The 24,621-nt window shown below is 39.7% G+C and overlaps 1 protein-coding gene across 1 annotated transcript in view; it reads right to left on the reverse strand.

Annotated features, from left to right (window-relative positions):
- Nucleotides 1-8,581: 8,581 nt before the first annotated feature.
- Nucleotides 8,582-24,621, reverse strand: part of LOC126416688 (putative neural-cadherin 2) — a 78,107-nt gene continuing 62,067 nt past the window's right edge. The window contains exons 7-8 of the mRNA XM_050084493.1: nucleotides 14,738-14,899; nucleotides 8,582-8,767 (exon numbers count right to left, since the gene is read on the reverse strand). Coding sequence (XP_049940450.1) covers nucleotides 8,673-8,767; nucleotides 14,738-14,899 — 257 coding nt within the window. The 3' untranslated portion in view covers nucleotides 8,582-8,672. The remainder of the gene's footprint in view (nucleotides 8,768-14,737; nucleotides 14,900-24,621) is intronic.

A 24,621-nucleotide genomic window follows, 5' to 3' on the forward strand; every position in this document is an offset into this window, starting at 1 on the left:
TAATAGAAACAAGTTTTTTAATATATTATAAAAATGTGTTAACAAATGTCAAACATTCAAAAATCAGTAATGCCTTAGATGATCTGTAACAGTGGTATCTGGAAGACCAGTGCAGTCAGTAATTTTTGCATGACAAATAATATTTAAGTTTAATGATAGTTACCGGTAATTATTAAGGCAGTTTCTAACATTTCCCTCACTTTGTTGATTTATATCTTGTTTCCTGAAGTTGGTAAGCATCCAGATGTATAATTAACTGAGGTGGCTTCAGCATTCACAAAAGTTAATCAAAAAGCTCAGTTTTGCCTACTTTAAACTTATGAATCTTTCTTATTTCATTAACCTGAAGGCAGCAGGGTTGCTACCATACTTTCACTCAATACTTCCCTACGCCACAGTCTCCTGGGACAATTCAGTTAAAGTGAAATGAGGATTTAATATAGACCAGGGCGCAGTAAGGATACTGTATAAAGTTAATAGCTGAACATATAGCAGATGACTCTTCATGGGTCTAGACAATCTTACACTTACATCTAGTAGATACACTTCCTTACAGTATTTTTGGTTAACTACAAATATTAATGGATAATGTTTTTAACAACTGTGAATTTAGAATGAACAGTGCAATTCACATTCACAGTACTAGCAGTAGGAATAATTTCCATGTATAGCATGCATCTCCCTCTAGGGTCCAGAATAGAGTTTTGATATTCTGGTGCTAAGATCTGTAACAGATGACCAGCAGACATCTGGCAGGAAACTGAAAATCTCAGATATTCAAAAATTTAAAAAAATTACAGTGAGTCATTAGCCAAAACTCCTACAATTTATCAGAATATTCGAATGCAGGGACACAAAATCAACAAAAAAAACAGCATTAATATTAAACATATATTGATGTGTATAGTGTATAGACATTTGATAGTGATCTGTATAACGTTACAGTACATAAATACTTTGAAGTAGTTGATAAAAACAGCAACTGAATAATACAAGACGAGTAACAGCCTTTTTCAAACTAACTGTTTTTCTCCTAATATACGCAGATACAAACATATGAGCCAAACATTATGACCACTGCTTAATGGTTAATTTTTCTGGCTTGAGAATGAAATATGTCACTGATCTGATAGTTTGTTGGTAGTTTTGTGGAGGTAGGTGGCATTACATGTCTATGCACAGGTCATATAATTTGCATAAATAATGGGCCACTGATTTGCGTACATGGTGATGGCACATGATAGCAACCCAGATGGGTTCCATAGGATTTACGTCAGGCAAATTTGGTTGCCGAGACATGAAGAGTCCACTATAAAGCTCCTCAAATCCCTGTAGCATGGTTTTGGCTCTGAAACATTAACAATTATACTGCTGAAAGATGACATGCCATCAGGGAAGAGATCAAGCATGAAGGGGTGCAGGGGTTTTGCAGCAGTCAGCGTGTCTTTGATTACAGACACGGGTCCCATGTAAGTGCAAAAGAATGTCTCCCATAGCTTAATATTGCTCCCATCTTCCTGCGTCCATGGTTTGCTGCACATTTCGAGCCACCTTTCACCTTGATGACGGTGTTTGTGTAGACAACCATTGACCTAGTGCAACAAAAATGTGATTCAGTCAAAGAGCTGACACATTTCCATTGATCAACAGTCCAATCCCAATGGTCTTTTGCCCACTGAAATCATAATTGACAATGTCATTGGGTCAACTTGTCAACACATGGGGATGGTCTGTTGTGGAGCTCCATGTTGAACAATGTATGATGAACAGTGTGCTCTGAAACACTTGTGCGTGCACCAGCATTGTGCTCTTTTGGCAGGGATGCCTACTTCACAGAGCTGACAAACCTCTGAACCCCTTATTCTGTGAAGAGTCATGTACATTCAACCATTTAGTGCCTAGTGGTAGTTTCTCTGTCCTACATCTTTCCGTAGATGCTGACGACAGTAGCAAGTGAACATTCGACCACCTTTGCCGTTTTCAAGATACTCATTCACAGGCTCTGCATAATAATTATTTACCCTTTGTCAGAGTCACTTATCTGAATGGATTTCCCCATTTGCAGTCCATATCTTCATAAGAGTGACCTCCGTCCTTGTCTGCTTTGCTTAGATGCTTCTGTTACCATGTCATTTGCCCTTAATGCCAACATGTGGAGTCCAGTGTCACAGAGAGCAGTCTTCATGATGAATTTGACTTATTAGTGTATGTATACATGGGAGAAGCCTGGAGGTAGTGACAGGTGTCAGATAGATTATATAATGGTAAGACAGAGATTTAGGAACCAGGTTTTAAATTCTAAGACATTTCCAGGGGCAGATGTGGACTCTGACCACAATCTATTGGTTATGAACTGTAGATTAAAACTAAAGAAACTGCAAAAAGGTGGGAATTTAAGGAGATGGGACCTGGATAAACTGACTAAACCAGAGGTTGTACAGAGTTTCAGGGAGAGCATAAGGGAACAGCTGACAGGAATGGGGGAAAGAAATACAGTAGAAGAAGAATGGGTAACTTTGAGGGATAAAATAGTGAAGGCAGCAGAGGATCAAATAAGTAAAAAAACAAGGGCTAGTAGAAACCCTTGGGTAACAGAAGAAATATTGTATTTAATTGATGAAAGGAGAAAATATAAAAATGCAGTAAATGAAGCAGGCAAAAAGGAATACAAACGTCTCAAAAATGAGATCGACAGGAAGTGCAAAATGGCTAAGCAGGGATGGCTAGAGGACAAATGTAAGGATGTAGAGGCTTATCTCACTACGGGTAAGATAGATACTGCGTATAGGAAAATTAAAGGGACCTTTGGAGAAAAGAGAACGACTTGTATGAATATCAAAAGCTCAGATGGAAACCCAGTTCTAAGCAAAGAAGGGAAAGCAGAAAGGTTGAAGGAGTATATAGAGGGTCTATACAAGGGCTATGCACTTGAGGACAATATTATGGAAATGGAAGAGGATGTAGATGAAGATGAAATGGGAGATATGATACTGCGTGAAGAGTTTGACAGAGCACTGAAAGACCTGAGTCGAAACGAGGCTCCCGGAGTAGACAACATTCCATTAGAACTACTGACAGCCTTGGGAGAGCCAGTACTGACAAAACTCTACCATCTGGTGAGCAAGATGTATGAGACAGGCGAAATACCCTCAGACTCCAAGAAGAATATAATAATTCCAATCCCAAAGAAAGCAGGTGTTGACAGATGTGAAAATTACCGAACTATCAGTTTAATAAGTCACAGCTGCAATAGTACTAACGCGAATTCTTTACAGACGAATGGAAAAACTGATAGAAGCCGACCTTGGGGAAGATCAGTTTGGATTTCGTAGAAATGTTGGAACTCGTGAGGCAATACTGACCCTACAACTTATTTTAGAAGAAAGATTAAGGAAAGGCAAACCTACGTTTCTAGCATTTGTAGACTTAGAGAAAGCTTTTGACAATGTTGACTGGAATACTCTCTTTCAAATTCTGAAGGTGGCAGGGATGAAATACAGGGAGCAAAAGGCCATTTACAATTTGTACAGAAACCAGATGGCAGTTATAAAGAATCGAGGGGCATGAAAGGGAAGCAGTGGTTGTGAGGGGAGTGAGACAGGGCTGTAGCCTATCCCCGATGTTATTCAATCTGTATATTGAGCAAGCAGTAAAGAAAACAAAAGAAAAATTCGGAGTAGGAATTAAAATCCATGGAGAAGAAATTAAAACTTTGAGGTTCGCCGATGACATTGTAATTGTGTCAAAGACAGCAAAGGACCTGGAAGAGCAGCTGAACGGAATGGACAGTGTCTTGAAAGGAGGATATAAGATGAACATCAACAAAAGCAAAACGAGGGTAACGTAATGTAGTCGAATTGAATCGGGTGATGCTGAGGGTATTAGATTAGGAAATGAGACGCTTAGAGAAGTAAATGAGTTTTGATAATTGGGGAGCAAAATAATTAATGATGGTCGAAGCAGAGAGGATATAAAATGTAGACTGGCAATGGCATGGAAAGCATTTCTGAAGAAGATAAATTTGTTAACATTGAGTATAGATTTAAGTGTCAGGAAGCCGTTTCTGAAAGTATTTGTATGGAGTGTAGCCTTGTATGGAAGTGAAATGTGGACAATAAATAGTTTAGACAAGAAGAGAATAGAAGCTTTCAAAATGTGGTGCTACAGAAGAATGCTGAAGATTAGATGGGTAGATCACATAACTAATGAGGAGGTATTGAATAGGATTGGGGAGAAGAGGAGCTTGTGGCACAACTTGACAAGAAGAAGGGATCAGTTGGTAGGGCATATTCTGAGGCATCAAGGGATCACCAATTTAGTATAGGAGGGCAGTGTGGAGGGTAAAAATCGCAGAGGGATACCAAGAGATGAATACACTAAGCAGATTCAGAAGGATGTAGGTTGCAGTAGGTACTGGGAGATGAAGAAGCTTGCACAGGATAGAGTAGCATGGAGAGCTGCATCAAACCAGTCTCTGGACTGAAGACCACAACAACAGTGTATGTAAATTAGTTGATAAGTAATTCCCATAAATGTTAGGTTGCATATAGTAGCACTAGCCATAATTTGATGTTAGTATACTTTGTGGTAGTTGCCAGCAGTGGTTCCTTCTGTCTACTAAAGTATAAGTTGACTCATTTCCACATTCCTGAAGGCTCTCCTCCATGATGAGACTTGTGGGTCACCATGTATGAATGAATGAATAAATGAATGATGATGATGATGATGATGATGCACATATGATTTTTCCAGCCATCCACGTCTTTAGTGTGGGAGTAGGCAGACAGTAAAGGGTTGAAATATGTTTAATTGGTCAGGTGTTCCTTCTTATGCCTCATTGCAAATACCCTTTTACACTAAAGTTTCTGCACTTAATCAATGTTGTTATTTGTTAAGCAGAATGATGCCATTGAGTTTCCTTGTAGTGTCTTTAGTATTAAATAATTAATGATATATAAAAACAAAGATGAGGTGACTTACCGAACAAAAGCGCTGGCAGGTTGATAGACACACAAACAAACACAAACACACACACAAAATTCAAGCTTTCGCAACAAACTGTTGCCTCATCAGGAAAGAGGGAAGGAGAGGGGAAGACGAAAGGAAGTGGGTTTTAAGGGAGAGGGTAAGGAGTCATTCCAATCCCGGGGCTCCCGGGATTGGAATGACTCCTTACCCTCTCCCTCACTATTTGGTAGGGCTGACTGCAGTAGATGCTTTCAAATATCTAGGAAGTCAGCTATTCAGGGAAATAAACATCATGGAAAAATTTCAGAGAGGGTAAAAAATTGGTGAAAATCTTATTATTTCATGTCATACACAATTAAAAATTGGAAAACATATCCCAAAGCAAAGATAATGACACACAAATAATGTTACCTTACAATAGAAACTCCAGTTACAGCTGCAGCTGCCTTAGACTGCAGTCATGTGTGTGTGAGCTGAGTTTATGTGAGATAGTGTATTTATGTTGTACATGTGAGCCACTTGGTGCTGCAGTGCCGAAATTGTGGAAAAACTTGGGAAGGTTCATGATTTTTTATCTTGGATTCTGGTTAAACTTTTAACACAAGACTGCAGCTTAATGTGTCATCTTCACAGTAAGTAGCAATATATTTTTTGCTACACTGTAAATAATGTTATCTGATAGTTTCAACCTAAGGATCAGAATGTTGGACCTGGCCAGAGAAAGATCTAAGTAGAAAACAAGTGACAGAGATGCACTCTTTATGTAGGATCCTGGGTGAGATGGAAAGGGACAGGTTAAGAAATAAAACAACATGAAACATGTTTCAGATCAGTCACCTAAAAGAAACTATGCAAAGAAACAAGCTGAAATGGTTTGGGCCACGTTAAAAGAATAGAAAAACAAAGACTATGGAGAAGAGCTCTGTAATGGATAAAATATGGAAGAAGACCAATTGGAAGACCACGAATAAGATGGTGGGACGAGGCAAAGTATGATCTGTATTGAAGAGAACTACAGTGGCAGGAAATGTTGAACAACAGGCTGTGAGTGAAAAGAGAAGATTTGAAGAGGCTTTGTGAACAACCTGGGTAAGCAGAAATCTTTAAGGACGAAGAAGCTACTGAAGTTAATTCATACCAAGAAAATTATTTTGGTGTCTATTATGCAGTGAAGCAGATGTAATAAGCCCTGATTACTTTCACGTTACATTAAATAAATTTAATTCTTCTGCAGAACATTCATAAGAACTAAAGAGCTATTTAGGCAACTATTAATGATGCAATTCTTTGCATCTTGCAGGTAATGTGTACTGTCTTGAAACTTTATGGAAAATTAAACTTGTGTGCTGCGCCTGATCTGCCAGGAAGTTTCAAGAAGGAGTTTGTTGACTAAAGATTGCATGTAATTTATTTGTTCACAAGTGAAGTTAATATTAAATAAATACTTCTAATTATGCACAAATGTGTGACTAGAGTTTGACTTCCTGATATAAAGGATAATGGTGTTGAATGAACCTTGGACATTGATGCAAATTACGTACTGATGGCAAATTTACAAGCATCAAACTTAACTGGGTTCAGTTTTCAGTTTAAGGTGTCCCCTCCTGTCCCCCACCTCACCCAACTCCTGCAAGCCCCAAGGTATGTACTTACGATTGAACATTTTATGTTATTTCGCACATGTCTCTTCCTAAGTAAATGATGAATGAGATGATGATCTGTCCTCCTTCTCACAGTCATAAGAATGTTATTCCTACTGTCTTACAAAATGCTTTTAATGCTAGAATATTTTATCATAGCTGAATTCGTGTGCTTTTGTGTATAGGGATGTTCATAAATGAGATGATGAGTAAACACTGATTCAGAAGTCACTTTCTTTTAGATAGGAGAACACATCTTTGTTGAATGATGTAGAAAATTTTCATGAATATTCTTCAGTGGAAGGAGAGATCTGTTAAGAAATTAAATATTTCCAGTTCAGAGATTAGATCAAGTCTACAAACAATGATTACTAAATTAAATGAAAATTAAAAAATATGTCATACAACACAACAGGGTGTGTCATGCATGGAAACCAGAAGCCTGCAAATGAAGTTTGAGATGGTGCCGATGTAAGACAGAAGACTCATTTTCAGGACTCCCGAGTTTAAAACTCTGTCCATCCATTCATATTAAGTTTACCACTTTTTCCCCAAATTCATTAAGGTGAATGCGAGGCAGGTTCCTTAGAAAAGGCTATTGCCAATTTCTCTCCATATCCTTTTCCATTTCAAGCTTATCATTCAGAAAGAATAATTTGAGACATTTGTTCTAGAAATAAGTGACAGTTAACTTCGTTTGAACTACTAAACACTTTTTACAAAGTGATAGATTTATTTATTTTACAAGTCTTTCATCTCCTGCAAGTGACATAAATAAAAATCCTGCAAAAATTTGTAAAACTGAAAAACCAATTAAAACAACTTAACTCACTACACTAAAACGTGACTGAGGAAAAGTATATGCAGTTTTATGGTTTGCTCACTTCCCCAGTTATGGTCAAAAATCTTTGGATGCTGGTCAGTGAAACTAATATAAAAGTACATTCTAAGCAAAGATCAACATTTTAGTTCAACACAACAGTTATTGTGAAGAAAATACTGTGTTTCCGCCAAAGCTCGAGGATCGGTGACTGATGTTTGTGACATTTGCTCAGCAGCTCAAATTATGTTACATCTTTAACCCATAGCTCATATATAGCACTAAACAACAAATGAAACATCTGACTTTGTGCATGTGTTTATTTCAGCCCTATTCAAGTGTGTCTGGATATTGTCCACTGCAGTACGACACCAGTATTGATAAAACTGTCAGTTCTTCAGCTTGCTGTATAGCTTTTACGTAATAAGAACAAACCTCCTGTTTTGATGAAGCTGCTGCTATGTCCATCTGATCATTTACATTTCCCATACACATTATGATGTATGATTTCAACCTAGTTGGTGATGAAGGACACACCTTTTACGTGTTATAATTTTCAAGTCTTCCTGATGTTATAAAATGAGAGATCACTTATAGGCTTCATTCAGTTTGTTTTTATTGATTTGCATGAGACTTTGATCTCATAGTGTGAATGACAAATGAGGATGTTTTGATTTGCTGAGCAGTTGACCCAATAGTCTGAGGTTTAAAGTGGAATAAGAGATCAGTGATACTTTATCTTTCTTTGATGAATTTATACATGGAGCTTCAACAACATTTTCCATTAATATGTTACTACACATTCATGTGTAACGGGTTTACCATAGCCTAATATATGGCAGAATTATAACAATGATGTGTGTTTTGTAGACTTACTTATGGTTTTGCAAAAATCAGTCTGTCATAAATGCATTTCATTTATAACACTAGTGATTTTACACATAACACTCTTATTCTTTGTTTTATGTTCCACATATCCAGAAATACATTTTATGAGCAACAATTACAACAAATATTAAAGATAAAAAATAACATTGTTACAAAAAGAATATGTTCAGATATGTACAAATTCTTTAGAAAAATCTATGTCCATGAATCATCCAACAGATTCATAAAAATACATTGTAAAAAATAGAATCACTTTTCTGCACCTGGTGAACAGGTCAAGTGTCTGTACATATAAGAGTACAAACAACTGTTTAGTTTCACAGCCACAAGGAATTATTTATATCTGGTACAACATTTCAAACATCTGTATGTCCTTCTGATTCAATCCGAGTGGCAAACTGAGGACCCCAGTTTACGCACACACCAGTAGTCTGACTTTCAGCACAAGAAACTGGAAAGATAAAAATTGTTCTCATTAATGGATTATTCATGTAGAAGGAATACAAAGAGCATTGCCAATCAAGAGTAAACTTAAAAGAGCCAAGTGAGCAATAGATGTAAAAATAAACAAGCTACAAATACTAAGTGTCTGTATCATATGTAAAACCTCAAATGGTATTTTGCTATTACATCAACGGAGGATGAAACAAGAAACATCTAAAGGAGCAAAATATGAAAACCTGAGATTACAGAGATGAGACATAAATTGTAGTAATGCAACAATGTTTGTACTAGGACGAAAATAAATTTTTCAGTTTGACATCTCTGTGGCAATGATATAAAAAAATTCCTTTTTTATCAATATTATGAGAAGAAAAGTTGGTACTCACCATACAGCAGAGATGCTGAGTCACAGATAGGTACAACAAAAAGATTTTCACACTTAAAGCTTTTGGCCAATGGCCTTTGTCAACAATTGACGCAAATGCAACTCACACACACGACTGCAGTCTCAGGCAACTGAAACCTGAAAACACACTGCATCTGTAATGATGGGAGTGGTAACTGGGAGGGGAAAGGAATAAGGCTGGGGTGGGGAGGGAGAGGGATAGTATGGTGGGGATGGCGGATAGTGAAGTGCTGCGGGTTGGGCAGCGAGCAGGGGAGAGGTGGTGCGAAAGTAGCAGAAAAGGAGAGAAATAAATAAAAAAAAAAATAATACAATAAAATCAAATAAAAAAAAATAAAAAAAGACTGATTGTGGTGGTGGAATGACGGATGTGTAGTGCTGGAATGGGAGCAGGGAAGGGGGCTAGATGGGTGAGGACAGCGACTAATGAAGGTTGAGGCCAGGAGGGTTACAGGAGTGTAGGATGTATTGCAGGGGAAGTTCCCACCTGCGTAATTCAGAAAAGCTGGTGTTGGTGGGAAGGATCCATATGGCACAGGCTGTGAAGCAGTCATTGAAATGAAGGATATCATGTTTGGCAGTATTTTCAGCAACAGGGTGGTCCACTTGTTTCTTGGCTACAGTTTGTCGGTGACCATTCATGCAGACAGACAGCTTGTTTGTTGTCATGCCTACATAGAATGGGAGGATGTATGGGAGGGGTCTTACACCTACATCTATTACCGGGGTATGGGCCATGAGGTACGGGATTGGGAGCAGGGGTTGTGTAAGGATGGACAAGTATATTGTGTCGGTTCAGTGGATGGCGGAATACCACTGTGGGAGGGGTGGGAAGGATAGTGGGCAGGACATTTCTCATTTCAGGGCATGACAAGAGGTAATCGAAACCCTAGTGGAGAATGTAATTCAGTTACTAGAGTCCTGGGTGTACTGAGTTATGAGGGGACTGCTTCTCTGTGGCCGGATGACGGGGGTTTGGGAGGTGGTGGGAGACGGGAAAGATAATGCATGGGAGGTTTGTTTTTGTACAAGGTTGGGAGGATAATTACGGTCAATGAAAGCTTCAGTGAGACACTAGGTATATTTTGAGAGGGACTGGTCGTCACTGCAGATGCGATGACCATGGGTCTCTAAGCTGTACGGAAGGGACCTCCTGGTACGGAATGGGTGGCAGGTGTCAAAGTGGCGGTATTGCTGGTGAGTAGGACCAGGTGAAACAAATGGGGGTGAAGTTGTTGAGGTTCTGGAGGAATGTGGATAGGGTGTCCTCTCATTCAATCCAGATAGCAAAGATGTCATCAATGAATCTGCACCAGGTGAGGGGTTTAGGATTGTGTGTGTTTAGGAAGGGTTCCTCTATATGGCCCATGAATAGGTTGGCATAGGATGTTGCGATGCGAGTGCCCATAGCCGTACCCCGGATTTGTTTGTAGGTAATACCTTCAAAGGAGAAGTACTTGTGGATGAGGATATAGTTCATAGTGACTAGGAAGGAGGTTGTTGGTTTGGAATCCATCAGACATTGGGAAAGGAAGTGTTCAATAGTGGCAAGTCCATGGGCATTAGGAATGTTAGTGTACAGAGAGGTGGCATCAGTAGTGATGAGCAGAGCACAATGTGGTAAAGGGACAGGAACTGTGGAGAGTCGGTGGAGGTAATGGTTCGTATATTTTATATAGGAGGTTAGGTTCTGGGTAATAGGTTGAAGATGTTGGTCTATGAGAGCAGAGATTCTCTCAGTGGGGGCACTTCCCTGTACACTAACATTCCTAATGCCAATGGCCTTACCACTATTGAACACTAGCTTTCCCATCGCCCAACAGACCGAGGTGTTGACCTCCATATATCCATATCAAACCTACTAACCACCAGCAATACCTCCACTTCGACAGTGGCCACCCATTTCATACAAAGAAGCCCTTTCAGTACAACCTAGCCATCCATGGTCGTCGCATCTGCAGTGATGAGCAGTCCACTCTCAAAATATACCGAGGGTCTCACTGAAGCCTTCACTGACCGTAATTAAAAACAAATCTCTCATGCCTTAACTTTCCAGTCTCCCACCACCTCCCAAAGCCCCACCATCCAGCTACAAAGGAGCAGTCCCCTCATAATTCACTACCACCCAGGACTCTAGCAACTGAATGACATTCTCCACCAGGGTTTCGATTACCTCTCGTCGTGTCCTGAAATGAGATATGTCCTGCCCACTATCCTCCCCACCCCTCCCGCTGTGGTATTCTGCCATCCACCGAACCTACACAATATACTCCATTCTTATACAAGCCCTGCTCCCAATCCCTTACATCATGGCTCATACCCCTGTAATAGACATAGATGCAAGACCTGTCCCATACATCCTCTCACTACCACCTACTCCAATCCAGTCACTAACATCTCCTATCCCATCAAAGGCAGGGCTACCTGCAAAACCAGTCATCTGGTCTACAAACTAAGCTGCAAACACTGTGCTGCATTCTATGTAGGCATGACAACCAACAAGCTGCATGAATGGCCATCGACAAACTGTGGCCAAGAAACAAGCGGATCACCCTGTTGCTGAGCACGGTGCAAAACATGCCATCCTTCATTTCAATGACTGCTTCACAGCCTGTGCCATATGGATCCTTCCCACCAACAGCAGCTTTTCTGAATTGCACAGGTGCTAACTTTTCCTGCAATACATCCTACATTCCCGTAACCCTCCTGGCCTCAACCCTCATTAGTCGCTGTCCTCATCTATCCAGCCCCTTCCCTGCTTCCATTCCAGCATTACACAGTCATCATTCCACCACCACTCCCAGTCTATTTTATTTATTTTATTATATAATTTTTTATTTATTTCTCTATTTCTCTTCTTTTCTGCTACTTCCCCCCCCCCCCCCCACCACCACCACCACCACCTCTCTCCTGCCCGCCACCCAATCTGCAGTGCTTCACTGCCCGCCATCCCCACCATACTATCCCTCCCCCTCTCCACCCCAGCCTCATCCTTTCCCCCACTCAGTCGCCACTCCCATCATGCACTGGTGCTGCAGCTCGCAGTGTGATTTCAGTTGCCTGAGACTGCAGTCTCGTGTGTGCGTATGTGTGTCTATTGTTGATAAAGGCCAATGGCCGAAAGCTTTAAGTGTGAAAATCTTTTTGTTGTGCCTATCTGCGACTCAGCATCTCTGCTATATGGTGAGTAGCAACTTTCCTTCTCATAATATTGTTACATTCCATCCTGGATTTTCCATTGTTTCGTTAAATTTCCTTTTTATGTTGATAGGAATTGTACAATGTTGTAAGTCAGATATCAAAACTGTCCAAAGCAAAGTTTTATTTGAATTAATTTTTAAATAGTCTGTTGCTGTGTGTTTTGCTGAAATCAATCAACTGGTACATACTGCCATTGTAAAATAATCATTTTAATGCTATTTATTGCCAATGATAGCCATCCACAGTTGGTGGATTCTGTTTCTTCCTATTCAACAGTTCAAAATTTGTTGCTGATTCAAGCTTGGCCATTCCTCTGCTGAAGAAGCTGAAAGAACATCCCACAATATAATCCAGATGAAAAAAATAAAATTTTTTTTCAGTGTATATGAAATGGGTCCATCACAGCACAAGAAAATGAAACTGTAATTGAAACACTGGGTGGAAGGGTCCTGTGAAATTCATTTCATATGCCAGACAGTTTGATATTGGATGTAAAAAGGATTTTTCCGACAGATCACATTGCAAGGGCTCAAACAGTAATAATAAATACCATGCATGTTTTTCGGACCAAATGGATGGAGAATATTTGCGAAGAGGTATGGATTGCAAAGGAAAAAAGTGTCTTTAATTAGAACAATGCAACTTCTCATAAAATAGTTTTCCCAGTGTGATTCTGGTGAATTTTAAGCACAAACTGCTGGACAATTAATCTAATTCACCTGTTTTTACACGCTTTGATTCCCATATCTAAAGAAATTGGTTGGAATACATTTTGAGTGCAGTGTAGAAGTTATGACAGCCAAAGATGGGTATTTTTGCAGACTTTACATAATTGAAATTCATGAATGAAATATCATTACTCAGTGGAAAATCACTGAACAAAGCAAACTGACCTAATAGGGGGCAACATCAAAAATAAGTCCAGTTGTGACCAAAAAAATAAAATTGATCATTAATCCAAGTTACCTGTTTTTACACGCTCTGATTCCTACATCTAAAGAAATTGGTTGGAACACATTTTGAGTGCAGTGTAGAAGTTATGACAGCCAAAGATGGGTATTTTTGCACACTTTACAGAAGTGAAATTCATGAATGAAATATCATTACTCAGTGGAAAATCACTGAACAAAGCAAATTGACCTAATAGGGGGCAACATCAGAAATAAGTCCAGTTGTGACCAAAAAAATAAAATATTTCCTGGAAGGATAAGAAATTACCTCTTTGCTCTTGTAAAGGTAGGTAGGTGAAATAAGTATTTTGCAATATTTATATAACAATATATAATGTTTGTGACAGTTTTACAGAAACTAGAATGGAAAGGTAAAATGTAAAATATACACACAAAACTTTATATTGGCTTGTAGGTTTACGTTTTTGCATTGATTGCTGAAATTGTGGGCTGCAGAGGTAATGGATAGTTCTAGGAAAGAGTATTTCACATTTGACTTCAAGCAGTTGTGTGCAGTTCATTTAGAACATCCATCAGTTACACAACAGATGCATTGTGAAGTAACCTCTTGCATCTTAACATTTTGAGTTACTTCCACACTGAATGTCTGTACAAAGAGACTACCTCAAACAAGCAGGGATTTTAATTCAAATTATAAAAATTAACATCTTGACAAATCCAAACAATGAAAATTCCAGGTTGCAACCTGTGGTAACATACTGTCACTATATGCTCCACCCAACTGCTTTCACCCCCTCTGTCTTGTCATCTCGTCACAATTCACCTCCACTCACTCTCACTGTGCGCTCCTCTCTGCTGGCGCATCCACTGGTCTTTTCCCCTTTGTTGCTCCTCTCTTTTCTGCTCCTCGTTTTTCCCTCACCTCTCCCTTGCCCACAGCCTCCCAAAGCTGTGCCAGTCAGCCCTGTCCTGGCACCTCCAGCCCCTGCATGGTCTGCCAGGCAGTGCTGATTCCCCTTCTCCCACCTCCCACCCCTATCCTACTATCCTCCCCCACACTGTTCTGGATTGCTGCTTCTGTTCAATGTGTTTCTGTTCCAGTCTGGCCAGAGCAGTCAGGGGTAATAGTTATGTGTGTGTGAGGCATGCTTGCTTATGTGAATGTGTGTACCATTCTCTTTTCTGAAGAAGTCTCTAGCCAAATGCTCATTTGTAACAATCTTTTCATCATGCCTGTTTGCAACTCAATATGTCATCTTTACGGTGAGTAGTAATCTATCCTTTCATAATATCAGGCTTATCCTTTGAAAAAAAAAAAGGACGTTATTTTTAAAAGTTTGTGATATATGGTTTATTTTTGTATGGGTATCTAAACACAAGGATCCACTGCATAAAACATAATGATTACAATGAGTGTTCTATGGTGACAGATGTAACTACAGAAAAATGGTACACTAACCTGATGCTGGGCATGAAATTGACGGTGCAGCAGATACTTCCCCCTCGTATGCATACACCTTACAGTCTTCTGCTGTATGTGCAATCAAATCTATATCAGCCTCTTTTTTGCATTTTTCTAATGTAGATGCTCTTCCTATTATAATGGATTCAAGGTGCACATCTGTAAATGCATGTACAATTTAAAACAATGAATACTGGTAGAAGTATATGTAATGTAAAATGGAACATACTGCAATGAATGAAGATTTATTAACAATAGTATTATAAACTCTCCCTCATGTATAAAGCATTTACACTCTTACAAATAAACTGCACAGCTTTAATGAACAGAAATATACATAATTGCAGCACTAGATGTAAAGATAAGTACCACATGTATACAGACAGAAACAAGTTAAGTGACAAAGCATCTAAAACAGCCAGATGTATATTCTATAACAAACTTCCTAGCAATATAAGGAACTTAAAAACGTTGTCTGCTTTCAAACAAAAATTAAAATGGTCACCTGGTCTTAGCATGTTGTTACAGTGTAAAGGAGTTCTTAAATGTAAATGTAACAGTGTAAATTAGTTCTTAGATACAAGTGTACAAAATTCTTAGGTAAAAGATTCTTCTGCAGATTCCACATGAATAAAATTAAGATGATGTGCTGGCTACTGTATGTAAACACAATTGGGTATATTTTTCTTAACTGTGTCTGTTACTGCTTTGTGTAGGAATGTGTTTAATTTTTTTATATGATGTAAACTCTTAATCTCTCTTACACCTGAAAAATTGTGTACCATACATGTGTATCCTGATGTATCCAATTACCCAAAGTGATTGAAGGATGAATAAATAAATAAATGTTCCTTTCTTCTGAACCTGCCAATGAGAAACCATTTACTCAGCATATGACTATAGAAAAACGCATGTGCAGCCCCCCCCTCCCCCCCCCCCTCTCTCTCCCTCTCTCCTCTCTCTCTCTCTCTCTCTCTCTCTCTCTCTCTCTCTCTCTCTCTCTCTCTATTTTCACAGTGTCGATTCTTCTGTTGTCGCCACACACATACCATCTCCACCCAAAACAACAGTTACACAATAAGCAGATACCTATTGCTAACAGGGTTATGTAGCAACATTGTACTTGGTTTTTTCATGGTAAACAACTACAGTACAATATAGCAACAATTTTCAATAATGGCTATGTATAGAGATTTTCAAATATGTTGTAAGAGCAAAGCATGAAATACATTGTGCTTTATTCCTTTACACTGAATAGTACACACAGTCCCATTTCTCATCTAATAACCAATATTTTAAATGAACTGATAGTGAAGTTATGCAAGCCAGCAATACTAACTCCTTTTATGGAATGTACTGAGTATAAAGTATGTCAGCTGTCAGATTTGAAGCTTTCCATTTTTTGGCAATAAGTGGATGGTACCACTGTCATCTGTCACATAAATCTGCTATGTTTCTGCAAAATCTTAATTCCTTCTGTAATGCAACACTGGGTTGGAGTTTATGCTCCTTTATGTCTCATTCCACCTCTATGCTACTTGTTGCTTAATAATCTGATTATTTATTCAAATAAGGAAAACACAGTGATATGAATTAGTAAATGCTTGTTTGGTAATTCTGTGTACCTAATTGGTCACACTGGTTGTTACAAGCTTGAATTATGGACAGAAGGTTGCATGAAGAGTCAAAGCATCTATATTACTATATGTCTGTTCCGAAACCTGGGGCACAGCACACTGTCACATTTGCAGGTTAATTATGTAATAGCTTCCAAGGGCAACAACAATTTTATTTTAATTATTTTGTGTAATTATTGACCATATTCAAAATTCTGCCATAATCCATCCATTAGGAGTTATAATATTATGTCAAAATTTTAACACACTAAGACAAAATTATAGTTAGAAATTGTCTGTTAGTCTCGAGGCAACATAATTGATGGCATGCTGATTCCCGGATTTTATTCATCCAGTATTTGAGAATTAGAGTACTTAGCAACTTCTAACAATCTTTAAAAATAATTTCACACCTTCTCAAAACAAAGTTTACTACATTTCCACTGTTCATGCAGTAAAAAGACCGCATCAGGTGTGACATTTTAATTGATTACTTCATCACTATCTATTTGCAACATACACTCCTGGAAATTGAAATAAGAACACCGTGAATTCATTGTCCCAGGAAGGGGAAACTTTATTGACACATTCCTGGGGTCAGATACATCACATGGTCACACTGACAGAACCACAGGCACATAGACACAGGCAACAGAGCATGCACAATGTCGGCACTAGTACAGTGTATATCCACCTTTCGCAGCAATGCAGGCTGCTATTCTCCCATGGAGACGATCATAGAGGTGCTGGATGTAGTCCTGTGGAACGGCTTGCCATGCCATTTCCACCTGGCGCCTCAGTTGGACCAGCGTTCGTGCTGGACGTGCAGACCGCGTGAGAAGACGCTTCATCCAGTCCCAAACATGCTAAATGGGGGACAGATCCGGAGATCTTGCTGGCCAGGGTAGTTGACGTACACCTTCTAGAGCACGTTGGGTGGCACGGGATACATGTGGACGTGCATTGTCCTGTTGGAACAGCAAGTTCCCTTGCCAGTCTAGGAATGGTAGAACGATGGGTTCGATGACGGTTTGGATGTACCGTGCACTATTCAGTGTCCCCTCGACGATCACCAGTGGTGTACGCCCAGTGTAGGAGATCGCTGGGTGTTGGCCCTGTGTGCCTCAGTCGTATGCAGTCCTGACTGTGGCGCTCACCTGCACGGCGCCAAACACGCATACGACCATCATTGGCACCAAGGCAGAAGCGACTCTCATCGCTGAAGACGACACGTCTCCATTCGTCCCTCCATTCACGCCTGTCGCGACACCACTGGAGGCGGGCTGCACGATGTTGGGGCGTGAGTGGAAGACGGCCTAACGGTGTGCGGGACCGTAGCCCAGCTTCATGGAGACGGTTGCGAATGGTCCTCGCCAATACCCCAGGAGCAACAGTGTCCCTAATTTGCTGGGAAGTGGCGGTGCGGTCCCCTACGGCACTGCGTAGGATCCTACGGTCTTGGCGTGCATCCGTGCGTCGCTGCGGTCCGGTCCCAGGTCGACGGGCACGTGCACCTTCCGCCGACCACTGGCGACAACATCGATGTACTGTGGAGACCTCACGCCCCACGTGTTGAGCAATTCGGCGGTACGTCCACCCGGCCTCCCGCTTGCCCACTATACGCCCTCGCTCAAAGTCCGTCAACTGCACATACGGTTCACGTCCACGCTGTCGCGGCATGCTACCAGTGTTAAAGACTGCGATGGAGCTCCGTATGCCACGGCAAACTGGCTGACACTGACGGCAGCGGTGCACAAATGCTGCGCAGCTAGCGCCATTCGACGGCCAACACCGCGGTTCCTGGTGTGTCCGCTGTGCCGTGCGTGTGATCATTGCTTGTACAGCCCTCTCGCAGTGTCCGGAGCAAGTATGGTGGGTCTGACACACCGGTGTCAATGTGTTCTTTTTTCCATTTCCAGGAGTGTAGTTTGCTTTTAAGCAGTAAGTGAGAAATTAAAATTATGCTTAAATTTTGTTGGAAGTCATTAAATGCTCTCATTACGAAATACTGGATGAATATAAGCTGGGTAATTTGAACTCCATTTTGAGCAAAAGCTAGCTTTCCACACATCTCAATGCTTATCTCCTGAACTGAGTATCGTGCAACAATATAATTTTGCAGGTCTATTCAGTGGAATATGTAGATACTGTCTACAATGTGTGTTACCATTACAGTTTGTAGTAAAGAAGTAATAAACTAAAATATCATGCATGATGTTGAAGTCTTACTGTGTCCCATGTCAAGCACTAGTTTTTCATGCATCTAAATGTTTTTGACTTCAAATCTCCTGAACTATATGTTATTCAATGATATAATTTTGCAAGTACATTCAGTGGTATATGGTATCTATCAAATTAAATACTTTTATCAATAATTGATTGTTTTTGTTGTTGTCTAATAAACCACATATAGATAGAATACCAGTACTGAAAGTGGTTAGGACAGTTAGAAAAATCAGTGACTGCTGAGAACTGTTAAACTACAGGACACTGGATGGACCACAAGCATGCAAGCTACTCACTAGTGTTTCCTCTTTTTGGGACAGTCTTATCAAAGAGGCAGTTTGCATTCACACAACAAAAAATTTAACTAACAAAGTCACTGGACACAACTTCAGCAAGGTGTGAAATCAGGAGCTAGTCATGCTAAAAACACAATGACTGTAGGAAATGTAACAAAACCATAAGAAATACATTATGCTGTGTCTTTAGATTTACCGGCCCTCTCAATGTGAATTTTCAGAATCTTCCAACCGATTACAAATGGTATACATATACCATTGCAAAAGATGACTGCTTATGACAGTGTTCTGAGAGTTTTCCCCTAACAACTCTGTTGGGGTCTTACATCACCAAATAGGTTCATTGACTGAAGGTGATGAGCACTTGCTCTGTCCACAGAGACCATTAGTTTGGTGACAGCAGTTTTTGGAATAAAGACAATGCTGAGTAATTGTATGGAATGGCAGTGAGCCACAATTTCTCATATGGCAAAATAAGTAAAATATATATACATTTTTTAATATTTTAGTCTTAGCTTTTAATGCCAGTATGGCCCATTCAAAGAATACAGTTCTAAACTGCAGAATGACAGAACACAATTCATGTTTTACTGGAAGTTAGTAATGTTTTTTACATCAAAAGGGAGGCAGACTACAGTTCAACATCCTGTGAAGATTAAGATCACTGCTAACTCAATTGAACTAGCTGTTTTTAAGGAATCATTGATATGAGGAAATTACAAGAAACCCACACCATGATGGTTGACTGGGTATTTGGATCCCATTCTTTTTAAATATTAAGTGTAAGACATTCTTCAAGAACTAAACCTAAGCAATATAATACTATCAGCTGCCCAACTTTCCATGGTCTATGTTCATGGGAATTTTCTTTCAAAGAAATTCACAGTACTTCATTTACAGCTCTGTGCAGTTCTGCAGACTATGCAGTTCTGTGCAGTTGAGGGATGATTAACTGAAAAATGTTCTTATTTACTCTAAGTGTCTGTAATTCAGACCATTCAGCAAATTTGTTTAGCATACAAAGCTCGAAACATCCAGGGCAACTTGTTTGGTGACTTCTGTGCAACACTAGGTCACAACAGTCAACGATGATGATAAGTGCAAACAACATACTGTGATGCACTGTATTATCCCCAGACACACATGCCCAGCAGTTGAAGAGGAAGGACTAGTACTAATCGTAAAATTCCTTGGGATCCAGCAGGCTAACAAGCTAAAATGGGTCCTTCATAATGATAAATTAATCAGGAAGCTCAGTTCAGAATTTCTCATAGTGTTTAGTTTAAAAATGGGGTGCTAATTTATTTTGTATGATTTCACTCCCTGTTGTAGTTTGAAACTGTATTCCAGGACAATTTTGTTGAAGTATGAGGTGGTATCCGCAACTTCCAGAAATATATTAATTAAAATTATTACATCTTACCTAAATCTTACTCTGCTCTACCACCACAAAATTGTTTCCTCAGGTGCAAATACATCAACATCAATGTTTCTACCACATTTTAAAATTCATTCTGGAAGTATTTTTTTTTTAGCACCGCAGTCTCTATTCAAACAGCATCAAGCAATGTTTGTCTGTTAATTATGTTATGAGCTACTAAATAGAAGTGTGTCACTTATTTAGTTTTGTCAGTGTGCTTATGTAGTTTAATATTTGATTTCTTATGTGTTTGCCTATTTGCAAGGCATACACTTGCTTATATTAACCATGTAGCTCAGAGTTATGCCTCCTTCAGCACTGGTTTTTTATTGTGAGCAGGGACTATGAATGCTGTGTTCAAATGTGAGCCGAGTTGGTGTCCCTCTGCTCACAGCTCCAGGCAGTGCTGGGAGGTGACTTTGCCCATGCAGCTTGAGACCATTGCGAATGAACATCACTGTGTGCAGCTAGTCATGGGGATCCAAGGGGTGTCTAGCATGGTCAACATGTCACCTAATCGTTCCATTGCTGTGGTTGGCCCAATTACTGCCTACATTTAGGTTAACCCCTCATCCAGGATCATGTGGGAGGTCATTTCAAAGTGTGGTAGGAAGTGAAAGACTTGCCGGGTGACTAATCAAAAGACCTCTTTGGTTTGTCTGACAAACAGGTTTTGGGCACTATCTGTGGCTGATAAGAATCACGAACCAGTTGCAATTGCTTGCCTTGTTTCAGAGGAAGTGTCTCAGTCTGAAAGGTCTGAGCTTTCACAGATGCAGCTTCACTGTAAGGCATGTGGTGGAGCCTCTTGCAGATATGACTGCTAAGAAGGGAACAAATCCAGTGCGCACTCTGTGAGCACACTACAGGGAGTCAACCTACATGTGGAATGGGTCCTTCCAGACACTATAAAAAGCACAGCGTGCAGCCAGCTGCAGGTAGGTAGTGGCTCATGCAAGTATCAATGATGTGTGTTGCTTCAGATCAGAAGAGGTTCGCTCTGGTTTCTGACTGAAACTGAAGTGTTAAAAAAAACCAGATGAAGATGGAGCTCACCATCTGCAGTATTGTAGATAGGGCCAATTGCAAATCCTTGGTACAGAGCTGATTGGAGGGCCTGAATCAGAGGCTCAGGTGATGCTGTTACTGTGCAGGCTGCAGGTTCCTTGACTTCTGTCATAGGGAGGAGAGATATCGGGATCCATGATATCAGGATCATGGGTTCACTAAAACCAGAAGATTGCTACATTGACTGCAGGGGGTGTGTGGATCAGACTGTGTGGTTTTTTTAGGTCAAATGGTCTAGAAAAAGTTCAAACAGGGGTACAGCTGCAAACGGAATGAGTCAAACCCAGGATGAGGGTGGGCCCAGAAAATGTCAGCATTATAGTTGTAAAGTTGTAGCTGTGTTGGGAAAGAACCAGCTCTCCAAGCCCTCCTAGAAAACACTGAAGCAGAAATCATTTTAGGTAATGAAAACTGGCTACAGTTGGTGATAACTTCAACTGAAGTTTCTAACCAGGACTTCACAGTATACATAAATGATTGACTGAATTCAGTTGAAGATGTGTGTTTGTTGCTTTACAAATTGTTTACCTTGTTGTGAAATTTAAGAGACTTCTTGCTGTGAGTTAATATGAGTAGAAGTTAAACAAATTAATGATTGGTTTCTTTTACCTCCAACCTTCTCCCACTGTCCTCACTCACCAACTCCATATGATGTTGTTGCTGAAAGGTCCACTAAAAATTTAGGTCTCAATTTGAAAAGATTCATAACTCATACGATTACAGTTGGCTGAGACTTCAATTTACTCTCATTATGCTGGCAAAGATACATGTTTAAAGTTGATAGTTAACATAAAACATCAACTGAAATTGTACTATATGCTTTCTCAGAAACTGTTTTGAGCAATTACTTCAGGGCCCTCCCAGGGACACCACCTTGTAGTAGGCACCTTCAGTGCCGGGCGGGAGGGTTTGCATACTTCCTTGAAGTCAAGAGCTATGCTGGTGGCAGCATAGCTACTGGCAGGGTCACCCTAAAGCCGGAATGGTCTTGACTGAGGAGCCAGACAAAGTGAATAGGGCACTAGAGGTGTAGTGAAGCCATCTTCACTAGATGGGTAAATCTAATACAAATCCTGGTCCCCCAGGTTGGGAGTTGGGCATGGGGCTAATAAACCCCATACGGAAAAAAAAGAAAAAAAAAATTATGGAAATTCGACAGAAGTCTCAGAAACTGGATGGAAAACATATATCATGACTCCAGCAAAGGAAACAGATAAAGGATCTGACAGTAGCATCATGGAATGTGAGGACAATGCTTCAGCCTGGAAAAATGAAAGAAATAGCAAATTAAATTTTAAGATTTAAATATGATGATGTAGGGTTACAAGAAATAAGATGGCAAGGGAATGGGCAGATAGATAAACCTGAGTACTCAATGGTATGTAGTGGAGCAGAAGAAAGATCAGGCCAACTTGAAAAACGGTTTATAATAACTAGGAAAGTTAGGAAAAGCCTACTAGAATTTGAACCCATAAATGAAAGGAAGGGCAGATTCAGACTAAGAGGGAAATTTAGGAATATCAATAGTGAATGCACATGTGCTAACAGAGGAAAAAGGGGATATAACTAAGACTTGGAGAAAGTATAATGCGCAGTACCTAAATATGACCTGATGCTAGTAATAGGAGATTTTAATGCAAAAATAGGGAGGAATGAACATCCATATGGAGTTTCTGGAAGATATTCATTACATGAATAAAACAACGAGAATGGAGACTTAAACTATGCCAATTCATAGCAAGAAATAATATCGTTATTAAAAGTACATGCTTCCAATACAAAAGGATCCATCTAGGCACTTGGAAGTCTGCAGTCAATGGAGTAGTCAATCAGATTGACCATGTTTTAGTGATTGCATGCCACTCCATGTCAGTTATGGATGTATGGAGCTGCAGAGGACCAAACTGTGACTCAGACCACTTTGTGATAAAATCAGTCTTGATAGAGAAACTGTCAATAACAAATGGCAACAGAATAGGAAAGATGATGAAATGGAATACAGACAAACTAAAAATCCCTGATGAAGTAAAAAAATATCAAGTAACACTAAGCAGAAAGTTGAGCAATGAAGAGACCGCAGTGGGAGTAAACGAAAGGTGGAACAGGATTGAAAAAGCCATTAAAGATGCTGTAGAGGAAGTAATAGGAATAAGAAGTAACAGAAGAACCCAGAAATGGTTTGATGAGGATTGCAGGTCACCAATAGAGGGAAAGAACAGTGCAAGAACAAAAGTGCTACAGAGAGAAACCAGAAATAATGTGGAACAATATAGAGAATTACAGAGAAAAGCTAACAGGCTGTGCAAGAGAAAGAAAAGAGAGTGGACTAAGAAGAAACTTCAAGAACTAGAAGAGTTAAAGGAACAGAGTGAAATAAGAAAGTTCTGTCATGCTGTAGGCAAAATGAAGAATAGATTCCTGCCAAAAACAGTGGACTGATCCAGTAAAGATGGGAAAATGATAAGGGAGGAAGAACAGATAGTGGGAAGATGGGCAGAGTATTTCAAAGATACACTAAGCACCAGATTAGAAGATGAAGAGACAGCTGCACTGCAGGAAAGAGTGAAGCTGGAAGTAGACAATGATACCAATGAGGCAAGAAACCCAATACTACAAAAAGTAGTGGTGAGGCTGTAATAAAGGAACTGCATACACTAATATCAGATATATGGGAAACAAAAACTATGCCAGACAATTGGAAAACTGGAATAATGATCCCCATTTATAAGAAAGGGGACAGAACAACATGTGAAAACTATAGAGGTATAACATTCCTATGCACAGCTTAAAAGATCTTCACAAGTATATTAAATGAAAGGATACAGAAGTGTGCAGAAGGAATTCTAGGGGAATATATGTGTGGCTTTCAACCAGAGCGAGGAACAACTGATCAAATATTTGTGATAAGACAAATGATAGAAAAGTTCTATGAATATGATATAGATCTGCATTTCCTATTCATTGACTTCAAACAAGCCTTTCACAGAATAAAGTGGCAAGAACTATATAGTATACTGGAAGAAGTTGATATATGTGCTAAACTATTAAGACTAATTAGAATGACAATGACAGAGACAAGAGCTAAAGTAAAGGTCCTTAGGAGAACAAGTGAAAGCTTTGACTTTAATAAAGGCATGAAGCAAGGTGATAGTCTCTCCACTGTCCTATTCAATATAGCCCTGCATAGTGTAGTAAATAAAATCTACAAAAGAGGCACCATATTTATGCCAGATATGTGCATAACTAGTCAGATAT

This window comes from Schistocerca serialis, chromosome 8 (genome assembly GCF_023864345.2).
Source record: "Schistocerca serialis cubense isolate TAMUIC-IGC-003099 chromosome 8, iqSchSeri2.2, whole genome shotgun sequence".
NCBI lineage: Eukaryota > Metazoa > Arthropoda > Insecta > Orthoptera > Acrididae > Schistocerca > Schistocerca serialis.